This window comes from Gymnoscopelus braueri, assembly GCF_963280865.1.
Source record: "Gymnoscopelus braueri genome assembly, contig: SCAFFOLD_43, whole genome shotgun sequence".
Lineage (NCBI taxonomy): Eukaryota > Metazoa > Chordata > Actinopteri > Myctophiformes > Myctophidae > Gymnoscopelus > Gymnoscopelus braueri.
The window spans coordinates 355,295-367,924 of record NW_027660609.1 but is presented as its reverse complement, the minus strand read 5'-3'; the positions used below and the strand labels follow the sequence as shown (position 1 = coordinate 367,924).

The 12,630-nt window shown below is 39.7% G+C and overlaps 1 protein-coding gene across 1 annotated transcript in view; it reads right to left on the bottom strand.

Moving 5' to 3' along the window:
• Nucleotides 1-12,630, bottom strand: part of LOC308081385 (uncharacterized protein) — a gene marked incomplete at its 5' end in the record, with an annotated part of 143,138 nt that overhangs the window by 84,209 nt on the left and 46,299 nt on the right. The window contains one exon of the mRNA XM_080457759.1: nt 10,631-10,676. Within this exon, the coding sequence (XP_080313885.1) occupies nt 10,631-10,676 (46 nt within the window). The remainder of the gene's footprint in view (nt 1-10,630; nt 10,677-12,630) is intronic.

Below are 12,630 nucleotides of genomic sequence, written 5' to 3'. Positions count from 1 at the left end.
AATTAAAAAATACTATATTTTAAAGAGTGGAAAAATCAACTAAAGCCATTATTAGTGCAAGTTCAATCACATTTCATTTGAATGAAAATAACTTGTGGGGAAAATACATAAAATCTCTAATCTGTGAATTTAATGTGATTAATGTGACCCCTACTTCAGTCAGTGAAGTCCAGGGCTGAATGTGACATATTGAGACCTACAGTATATAACTAAATATTGGTCATTTGCCAACACATTATTTTGTGAAATAAATGGGTTATATTTCACAGATAGTTATTATTCTTATAATATATTAAAATACAATCATCCTTAACCTGAAGGTTAAGGATGTTAAATTCAATATTAAATTCATTATTTCCGTGGACTTAAAAATCATTTTGGGACTTAAATATAATTTAATAATAATAACAGCAAAAGACAGTTTATAATAGAAAACGTGCTCCTCGGAGCACAGGTCTCCGCCAGGTCAGGAAGGTTATTGTGGGCCAGTAATGTTCAGAATTCAGTAGAAGAAGTTGAGGGATTCATGTTGATGAAGTTATTGCACAGACACTATGTTGATTTGAGGGAGTGTAGATTATAGTTTTGTGTTTGAGTTACTGTTAATTGTATTGTTATCAATGTGAAGTGGCTTGTTTTAGTGTTATAGTAAGACATTTTGGGGTGGAGATTCTTTAGTGGCATAGTTAGGGTGTTTAGGTAAGTTTCATGCTGATTGATTTAGTTGCAATGCACATTAGGTGGGGATTGATACTTACATAGTTCGTCACTGATATGAATGTTTTGGTGCAAATGTATTTCTGTTTTGGGGTTTGTTGTATTTTATTGTGCATGGTGAACATAATAAAAGTGTTTCCTGGTGGTGCCATGGCAGTCCTTTGTTCAGGATTTGAGGCATTTTGTAAAAAATAAATAAAGCACGCCACTCCTGCCAACTTTTAATGCCAATTCTAGTTAATCATGATGGGCAAAAAAAATCACACCCAGTGTGAAGTGAGCGGTGCCTTTGATGAGTTAATTGCATTAAGCTATATATGAACTAGACTCGGAACAATGTTACATCCCTGTCCATTAATGTCAAGCAGGGGTTGACACTAACGCCTGCCCGCCTGCCCCGGGCAGGTAAATCAAATGGTAGGGCAGGTGAAGTTTGCTATCTGGTTGCCCGACGGGCAGGTGAGGATTTTCAGTGGGGATGCAACTGTTTTTTGTTCGCTATAAAACACAACACGAGATATCCGTCTTTAGACGCTTGAGCATGGCCAGAGCGCTCCGTCTCCCCCTCTCCCTCTCTCCCACACACACACACACACACTGAACCTGCAGCGCGGCGAAAACAGCTAATCTACAAGCTCACATAATACTGAAGACACGGGCACGCAACTAGTTATATATATAAATCACAGTGTTGCAAAATCACGTTTGGAATCTAGTGTGAAGAGATACGTTTGTGAGAAAGTGGAGTTGATGACGAGCATGGCTGCATCCCACCCGCGATATAAAACAAAAACACCCGCTGACTTTTTTCACATGTGCTGCTGCAGTTCCCTACTTGTCCCTAAACGACGTGTGAAAATACAAGAAGCAACTTGTAAAGCCTTCCTTATGTCAGTATCAGTTCAAAACAGCAGCATCAGCCCAGTAGACTACCTCCGTTTGTTTATTGAACGGTCAAAGCTAACACTCGTCAAGTCAGACGAACGTAAACCCTTGACTTCTGGTCGGTGGACTTCAAAATAAGAGCGCTTTGTGAAGTTATGGGAAAGTAAGTGTCTTCCTGTCTGTGGAATGTAAAATACATGTAAGAGCACTGTTGGCCTATATTGCGCTGTTTTCACTGTTGCTACACTTAAAAAATAAAATAACAAGTGTTAAGGTAGGGTAAGTGATTTTCTTTTGTTAAAATAAGTGTTAAATAGCTTTATATTCTGATAGTACTCATTGCTACAGAGTGTTTGTTCAGTAACATGAGTCTCCATGTCTCTCCAGCTCTTTATTAAACAGAAAATGCCTTTTCAGGTCAGGATACCAATTTTATCGAATCAGGACAGAGAACTTAGACAGGATACAGATTAAACAAGTGAAATTGGAAGTGATGACACAAAGAAATGAGCATATAAATTTGGAACTGGAACACTATAAAAATTAAGCTGATAAATGGGTACTCTCCTGATCGGCTGAAATGGTGTCACCTACCTGGACATTATTTCTATCAAAACGCTGGAGAGACAGAGAGACCCCTGTTACTGAACAAACACTCTATAGCAATGAGTACTATCAGAATATAGAGCTTTAACCCATTTTTACCAAAAAAAATCACTTACCCTACCTTTAACCCATAGTCATATTCATAGCTATTTAGATATTTGGCATAAATATTGAGGTATTATTTTTTTTATCGCGCAGCACCATAATTCGCAAGTAGAAAGTAAATAATAAGTGTTTAATTGAACGGTAATTAAATCTAACCTATCAATTTATAAAGGACGATTTACTTTTCGGGCATGTGGACAAGACCTGTGGGCAAGTAGAAAATGACCTGTACTTGCCCGATGGGCAAGTGCCTCTGAGACCTTAGTGTCAACCCCTGTCAAGGCTGCTCAACAGCGGCACTTGAAGGTAGGTCACCCATTACTCTACCGGGCGGCAGTGGCTCAGGGGTAGAGTTGCCGGTAGAGCGGCGGGATGGCAACCGCAAGCTCCCAGTTCGATCCCGGATTCCCCCAGAGTTAGTGTCAAAGTGTCCTTGGGCAAGACACTGAACCCTACATTGCCTCCAATGAATCGGTCAACGCTAGCTTGCCACATTGGTGTGTGAATGTGGGAAAAGTAAGTGAGTGATGCTGGCGCTGACTGTTCACCGCTTCACTTCCCAATGTTCCCCCCCTGTATGAATGAATGAACCATTGTAAAGTGCTTTGAGCACTTTAAAAGCGCTATAAAAATGCAATTCATTATTATTATTATTTGATGTGTGGGCGCTGGTATTCAGGCAGTACTGATCTATTTGATGTGGGGGTGCTGTAGGGGTGTGCCAATACACTAATTTCACGATACAATACATGATATTGGGCTCAGGATATCGATACGATACGATATATGGCACATTTTTATTACGGAAATATATGGGGGGGGAAGCAAATGCAAACAAATACTTCAGTTTTTGCATTACTATTATCGCAAAAAACGCCAAAACGATACATATCGTCACAAAAACGTATCGTGATATATCGTGGGACGATATATCGGCACACCCCTAGGGTGCTGGTATTCAGGCGGTATTACTCTATTTGCGCTCTTCCATCCACCGGAACAAAAACATTTTAACCGCAATTGTCTGTTCTGTTGTTATCGGCAGTTGACTATGGTTTTCATAAAAAAAACGCAGTCTGTCAGAAGAAATCCGAGCTAGATGTGTTTTTCTAAATCTCATAACATAGGAGTAGAAAGAGATATTTTTGGGGGGATGACGTCATTTCTGGTTCTATCGTTCTCTCGCAGTCAAGGGATCATTCATAGGTTGGCAAAGGGCGCCCTCTAGCGTAATCACTAAAAACATGTTTTTTTATTGACGTAGATCTGCGTCAATGGCAGGGAATGTGTTAACTATTTGCCTGCCAACGACGAGAATGACGAGATTTTGTGTTTTCAGTAGTTTTCAACCAGATGGCGCTGTTCACTACCCTATGGATGATGCTTTCACTCCCAGATGACAACAGACCCGGAATTGACCCGGAAGTAAAAAACAAACAAAAACATCTTGTTTACTTCCTGTTTATATCCTGTGGGAAAATGCCTATATCTCCGTTTCTCTTGCAGCAAAAACAAGGCACATTCAACTGGCCACAGCTGTGCAATGGATTACTGCGAGCGGATAAAAAATTTTTTTGGGACTTCCGAGATCCGAGTAAAATCGCTCGTTTTCACTGGCAGTGGGTGACTATTACACTATGTACTCTGGGCAGTTACAGAGTTAAGCATTTTTTACTAATTTTAACAACTTATTACTCAATGTGATTACTTTTTACCCACTATAGTAACTTTGTAGTCACTTTAGTTACTTTTAAGCACTTGAAGTGCATTTACTCAAATGGTAGATCAGTCATTTTAGTGTGTGTGTGTGTGTGTGTGTGTGTGTGTGTGTGTGTGTGTGTGTGTGTGTGTGTGTGTGTTTGTGTGCATGTCTTTAAGTGGCACATTTGTTGCACTGTCTCCTGTTTGTGTTTAATTAGTGTAACTGGTTGCATCTTTGTGTTGCAATCAGCTGCAGCTGTTGTTGCCGTGCTCATAAAGACATATGGACAAACACACTTGGTCTCTTGTTGGAGCGGCTGGCACCGCTCAAAAATCTGGCAGATCCGGCTTGATCACATGACTATAGACAATGTGTACCGATTTGCGTGATGTTTAGACAAAATGTGTTGGAGGAATATATATATATATATATATATATATATATATATATATATATATATATATATATATATATATATATATATATATATGATATGATATGATATGATATTAAATAGCACACTAATAGATCGGCGTCCTCACGGGCCACAAAACGGTAATTGCGTCGATAAACTCTGGTCCCAAAACTCCAGTCTCTAAACAGTACTTTTAATTCACTAAAACATATTCTATAAACATTATTGATGACTTAATGGTGGTTGGTTTTTGATATTATTGTAAGTATGATTAATCATATCTTGTAATGCGCTCGGGTGGCGCAGTGGTAAAGTGCCTGCCTGTGTGGGGAGGTAGTGGCTTCGAATCCACCGTGGTGCACCGAGGGTGATATTGGTCATTGCACGTACTTCTACAGGCTGGGCAGAAGGTGTCAGAGCGTGTGGAGCACCGAGGGGAGAGAGTGGCCAATGGAATCGCAGGAAAAACACTGTACATTTGATCTGAAGTCCGTCTGAAGTCCATCTGTGTGGTAGTTGGCCATACTGCCGTCATGCAAGTGTTAATTGAAGGTGTTCTGTACTGTAAGTAAGGCTTAACGATTTTGAGAAATAATCTAATTGCGATTTTTCTGACTGACATTGCGATTGCAATTTGATTTGCGATTTTTTCAAATGTCTTAATTTTAATAATTTTTTTTTTTTTTAAATCAGTTTAGTATTCACTGTGTACGTTTAAAAAGTAACTGGAAGTAATGGAATATTATTTACTGTTCTAGATTCTAATAAATAAGGATGAGAAGATATTAATTGCTTCATTGCTTCGAAGTACTTTTCTTTTTTTTTTTTTTTTTTTTTACATATTTAAACATTTATCTGGAATAGAAATAGCTTCTTCTTGTAAACAACCCAACATTGAACTTGTTAAGTTATTAACTTATGACTCAAGAAGAGCAGCACTTTCTGAAATGAAGTTCAATATAAATAAAATAAAAAGTAAACAAATAATGAACTTTTTGTGTAAACACAACAGTGAAATAAGTAGGTCTTTCACTTATGGCTCCAGAAGCACTTTGCACAACAGCAAATGTACTGATATCCAGTATTTAGCTTATGTAGATTAACATTCAACTAAAATGTAAAACTTGTTTTTGTCTTTTAGACAAAGTATTATAAATGTAATTGTGATGTTTAATTGTATTGCCTAATAAAATATTCAATCAATCACAAGGCAAAGTCCTCTCCTATACTGTTCATTGTTTTCACTACTCCTTGGAAAGTCAAAAACTCAGAATACAAAAGTGACAAAGATACGAAGTTCATAATAATAATGATGGGAAAAAATATAAGTTACACTTACAGAAACAAAAATAGATAGGAACTAAAGAACAAAGCTGTTGTGGAAAGGGGGAAGCATAACAGAGACGGAACAGAGCTTGTTGATTATTGGAGAAGAAGAATATTGCTCTGGTGTTTTTTACAAAGCAGGATTGCCTTCAAATGATTTATTTACGTTTTAAGTCTGACTTCTGCTTAGTTGTGTCGCACCGAAAAGAACACTTTACCACTACGCACTGCATCGCGGACCTTAGTGCACCGGCCGTGTTGCGGACTTTAGCGCAACATGGCCGTTCGACAAACTATAATTATAGCCACCGGAGACGGAGAGGGACACGGAGGCGGAGGGAGAGGGGGGAGAGACTCGCTGCCCCCTCACTCCCTGCAGAGAGAGGCAGCCACTCTGGAGAGAAGGAGACAAGTCAAGACAAGGGTGCTCTGGGATTAATATTAATGTGGGAATGAATGTTATGAAAAAAAAAAAGCAGCCTTTGCGATTAGCTAATCGCGTGGTTAGGGGAGGGGCTAGGAGGAGAGTGGGCGGGATTAATCGGCTGTGACATCACTGCCGAAGGGCCAAGCTCAGATTACTTTTCAGCCTAATTATTCAGAATACCCCAGACCACAGAAAATCCACTGAATGTTCAAAGTTCAGATTTTTTGGGTGTAATTGAGGTCATAAACCCCCCCAAAAACCATACAAAATAAAAAAAGTGAAAATGAATGTCATAGAACCTTTAAGCTGTTACTGCCAAATTAAAATAAAGTCCCAAGGGAAGCTCCCCTTTTGATTGGATGACTGTTATCTTACTGATTGGACTTATTGCAGTAATTGTTTTTCCCAGACCTATAGACCTACAACGAGTCACCAGCTAGTGCAGCTTGGGTTTATAGATCTGGTGTGTGGGGAAGTGTGTTGATGACTACATCTGTGTATGATTGGGGCTCTGCCCACTGTCTTAGCTTGTTTCAGTTAGACCTGATGAAAACCCAGTTGCGGTCGAAATGTTGTCTTAGTCCTCAATAAAGTTTTCTACTGGGAGTTGACACACAGCATGCAGAATTGTTTTTTTTTCTCTCGCTGCCAAATTATTTATGTCTCTGTTTTGAATGAAAAATATCCTATTTTGATCATGAAAGATGCAAAATCCCTGGTGGCAAAACATTGCATTCACTCTAATACTTGTTTCTTGGTTATTAACTACATATTGACATTGTTGCCCATCAGTCCATCAAATATGGGTATCAATGGTATTGTCATAGCAGCTATTTTTGCTTTCTAGTCCTTTTCTGAGTCACTGCTATAATGTCACTGCTCTCAATTGTTGCAGTGTGTAGACCTATCCCATATCAAAATCCTCAAAGTGATCAGCTGCGGTTGTGTACACAAGTGGTTCCCAAACATTTTAGCTCGAGACTCAAAAGATAAATTTGATTTCAAACTAGTGAAAATAGCCGATCTACAAGCTCACAATGTGTCACTATGTGACACATTGTGAGCTGCTATTTTCACCACTTCTTACGTTTTTGTTATTCCTTTGACTTCTTTTTCAATTTGTTTTTCATTTATGAAATGTTTAGATCTTTGTTTAATCTTTGAATTTAATAATAATTAATTTCATTCCTGGCCAAGGACTTAATGGATGTGGTTTACGTCCAAACGGCCACACCGCCACAGACGAAAAATACTTTTTTTAAAAAATGTGAATGATCCAAGCACCACCGAAGAAGAGTACACCCAGAAATCACGTGATCACAACAAAAAAAAGATCGCCTCCTTCCATGTTAAAGGGTTTACAAAAGTCAAATTTTCTCGGATTTCTGTTGTTTTCAAAAAACAACCCACATTCAAAGGGCCATAACTCTGGAAGGGGGGATCGCGACCGGACAATTTTTCCCCCCGACACTACCGGACCCCCATGCGTGTAAACAGCCGATGTCCGTGAGGAAGGAGGTCACCGAGAATATTCCATGATTTTTCAAAGGTACAGTAAAATTGCTGTTTTCTCTGGCAAGTGGACCGGAGACGGAATTAATTAATTCCTGGCAGTGAATGGGTTAAAAACAAAATGTAGACAACAAAATGATAAAGGGTTATTTAATCACAACCCATAATAAATGGGTCCACGACCCAGTGTTTACACAGCTATTGTTGAGGTCTCATTCCTGGTTAAGGAGGTCATCTGAACCATGCCTTTTTTCCAGTGAAATATGGATAACTCGCGGTATCTCTACCTCTCAGACTGTGGATGAAGGGCATGGCACAACACTGTGAAGGTCCCAGGCCAGTGCAACAACCATGTCATGTATAGGCAGGTATGCATTCTGGGCTGTTCTCACCCACAGCTTTGGTAGATCACTGAGGTGATCACTTTGCACCATACAGGCACATGGTAAGGATGTCAGTGTCATTGGCATGGATGACAACTCTGTCAACTCCCTCACTCTGGACACTGTAGAGGGTGTGGAGTATTATCCTAGTGTTAGCCTCCTGCTGTGTGAATTCTGGAGAAGGAACATCCATAAAAGGCTTTCTGTGAGAATGACACTCTTCATCTCTTCTTCAAATCCACAACCTAGGTAGAGATTAGTTGGGCCAAGAGCAGGCTCATAACACAATTTCTCGCAGAGGAAGCTCAGAAGGTTTGTTTTGATAGCTAATCTGTACTAAGCATTGTACTGCTCACTGACTTCAAAATACTTTGGCTGGTATTTATCTCTGTTCCTGCTCAACTGACTTAAGGCTGGGCCCACTACCTGTCACACCATGATCTCAAAGCTGGAAGGCACATCATTGAGCAGCAGGTTTTTGTATTGATCAGCAATGGTTCCAAATCTTTCACCTTCTTGAAGAAACCACTGCTGTATGGTGCTAATAGCATCAATGCCTCCTGCTGTCTTGTTGTCAGCTTGAGGCAGATCAGCGTTAATTTTGTCCTTTAGTTCAATCATATTAATTCATTATTAATGAGATAATTTGTATCTCAATCTCACCTGCACAATCTGTTTTTATTAAGTTGCTATGTTGTTTTGTTTTGTTGCTATTATTATAAGGGTAATAATAATAATAGTAATAATAAATGTAATAATAATACTACTAATAATAATAATAATAACTAGAAAATGTGCTCCTCGGAGCACAAGTCTCCGCCAGCAGACCCGTGCTATTTTAATAGCACGGGTCGTCTTGGTAGAACGGGTCGTCTTGGTAGAATGCGCGTGGTTTTTGGTGTTCTGCAGGGGGGACTGAATATGTAGTGTCTGAATCTAAAAAATGTTCTTCTTGAAGCAATGTGTCATATGGGAGTCGTCGTAATTGACTGGTTTGTTAATGCTTGTCTGTCTTCTTCATCTTCATTGTCTTGAACAGTTTCAGCAGTTGATTGGTGTGTTTGATCTATGTCAGTTTTCTCTAGTGCTACATAATGTATTTGATCAAGGTGGCCAATTGTTACAGTATTAAGACTTTGGCCTTGTTGTGGGATCAATTCAACTCTATAGTCCTCTTCTGTGTTACTGTTGTAGGTGAGTATGCTTTCTTAGCTTTGGCCTTCTGCGCCTTTGCTTGACCAATGTTAGGTGTTCTCAGCGGGACACACACACGCACGGACGGGTGATTTGTACTGGAAGGTACTGTTCCAATCAAGACTGATTGATCCTGTCTTACCTCACTTCAAAAACATAAATGGCTTTTTGAAGTGACACACCTATTTATAGGATTTTATTTCGTCATGCGTCCCTCTAGCCAATCAAAGGCATTGGTGTCAACATATTGACACGTGTCACGTGGAGCTTGACCAATGTTAGCTTGGCTAGGAGGGAGGTGAACACACGGCGGGACGAAACGAAAACATACTCTCCGCCTCCGGCGGAGACAATAATAATAATAATAATAATAATGATAATAATAAAATAATAATAACTAGAAAAAGTGACAACCTTAGCCAATGAAGATGGACTATGGGAAATCGGACAGATCCGTGTTGATCACATGACTATAGAGATACTGTGTACCGATTTGCATGACGTTTGGATAAAATCTGTAGGAGTAATATAAAGAAAATGGTTTTGCATAAATCGGCCTCCTGGTGGCGCTATAACAGGCCCATGTGAAAAATTTGGGGCAGAGGTTCTGCATTGGCATCCAGGGAGTGTGTGTGTGCACAGTTTCGCAGCGACCGGGCCAACGGTGCCGGAGATTAGCTGGGCACGGACAGACAGGACATACGGACGGACAGACGGACAGGGTGCAAAACATACTCTCTCGCCATGCCTTTCGGCCTGGCGGAGACAATAATACTATAATAATAATAATATATGTATAAATAATATGTATGTAAATTTACCCATTTTGAACACAACAAACACAGTACAGTGCCATCTAGCAGCTTTTAGAGGGAACATGCTTAACCATACATTGGCAGACATCATCTGAAAGCTTATATTCAATAGGTGGCCTCAGTTTGCTTCTAGAGATATTCAATCACAAACGAAAACGATGGGATCTGCTCACGCCAGCTTAATATACGCTATATTTTGTCTTGTTTGGACCGATCCTGTAGCTTTCCAGTAGCTAATTGACCAGGTTGTTCAGCCAAGTTGTGATCCTAGAGGGTCCTAGATATAATTTCTGGGTACCAACCTTTTACAATATTCCATGTCTGATTTCCCAATTGGGGTTTGCCCCCTGGGTAAATACTGGCTGCCATGGGACAAATCTGCGATGGCCCTCAGTCACCTCAGTGCTGGTTCTGACACGGTCGACCACAATATATTACTAGACAGACTGAAAAATTGTGTGGGACTTTTTGGCACAGTCCTAAACTGCTTTGAATCATACTTAAAGGACAGAGACTACTTTGTGTCACAGAAAAAAAACTCACATTTCTCTGCTGTTTTCTCATCTGATGTCAAGTTGTCATCATCATCCTGTTGAACACAGTCATGTTATTTCAATCATATCATGCCTAGAGTGCTTTTGAATAATGTTTTCTTTCTTTTGTATGGTATTGGCTAGCAGTGGTTTTCAACCTGAAACAGACCACTTGAGATGCACAAACTATCACACACAGTGTGTATATATATATATATATATATATATATATATATATATATATATATATATATATATATATATATATATATATATATATATATATATATATCTCCACTGTTTGAATAATCTGTCTATAGCTAAATAATCAAATATGCTGTATTGGGCCTTAAATGTACTGTAATTAAGGGGGGGGAGTATGACATGTATTTAGCCCCTCATTTGTAAAGGAAATGTACATGCTGTTAAAAGATCAGCCGGCTAGGGTGACGGCATTGGTAACCGGAATACTCGCCCCAAAACACGCACGCCCCCCCCTTTTTTTCCCGGACCAGCAGTTCTTGTATTTGTTTTACTGAGGATAAGGTTAGAAATACGTTTAGGGTTAGCCATAGTTTTACTGAGGTTAAGTGTAGGATAAGGTTAGGTTTTGGCACCATTTTACTTTACGTTCATATTGTCAAGACTTTTAGGTCACTGCAGCCTGCTAATGGAATGAATGTTTATGTGCACTACTGTGATAGCGTTCGTTGTATTTGAATGATTAGTGCCCAGGGGTGCTTAACATGAGCCGTTGAGTGCTTAACATGAGCCTTTAGCATGTAGCTAACGCTAACGTGGTTGTCGTGGCTGACGCAGCTGTGAAATCACTGTCAACAATGAACGTTAGTGTGGTGAATGTTAATATTGCTGCTCAGTTAGTACATTGTCGATGTAATGAATGTTTATGTCCACTACTGTGATAGCGTTCGTTGTATTTGCATGATTAGTGCCCAGGGGTGCTTAACATGAGCCGTTAGCATGCGGCTAACGCACTTTTACCGTTAGCATGTAGCTAACGCTAACGTGGTTGTCGTGGCTGAAGCAGCTGTGAAATCACTTTGTCAACAATGAACGTTAGTGTGGTGAATGTTAATATTGATGCTCAGTTAGTACATTGTAGATGGTGTATTTCGTGGGCTTGTGTGTCTTGTGGAGAACTAATGTGTAGCTCCACAGTAGCTCCAGTAACTAACGTAATTCCAGGTCCGCCCTGTGCGACGCACGTTTAGGGTGCATTAGGCAATGTAGAAACATACCTTTTTCTCTGCTTTCTGTTGCTTTTTTAGCTTTTTGGCAAAAACAACCTAGCTACATTCCACTGCCAATAACTATGGAACGGAATATCGCGACGGCTGCTTTTTTCCCCCTGAGACTTGCCAATGTCATTTAAATCGATCGGTGGATGGATCGTTGAGAAGAATAATATTCTATGATTTTTCAAAGGTTAGTGAAAATGCCACAATAAATTCAAAATGTCTGACTTCCTGTTTGGTTTAGGTCATGGCGCCAAGAGATGTTTTTTTGTTGTAAGTCGTGACATGAAACAGGTGTGTACCAATCTTCATACAGGTAGGTGAAACCGTATTGTGTGGCTTCAACGTTGACATTTTATACAGGGCGCTATTGAGCCATTAGGCCACACCCCTTTTTAAACGATTAAAATACGTAATTTAAAAAAAATACGTGAAACAAATATTTTCACCACTTGTGATGTGTGTGTGCATTGAGTATGTTTAGGCCATCAAAAACGCGATTCATTTGTGCGAAGAAGAATCATCTTTGCCATTTCAATAGGGCTTCGCACTGGTGCAGTGTTCGGGCCCTAATTATTAGGGAGCTCTATCCTCCTATAATTTGACAAACCTCTGTTTGTCTGTTTGTAGTGGTGAAGCTGCACGGTTCTCCTCAGTGGCTGGAGCAATTGCTCTGATTTTGCACACAGCCATTGACCATTACCATCTGAACGCAACTGCGAAGTCCGTTTTTCAATTTAATCAAATCTCAGCT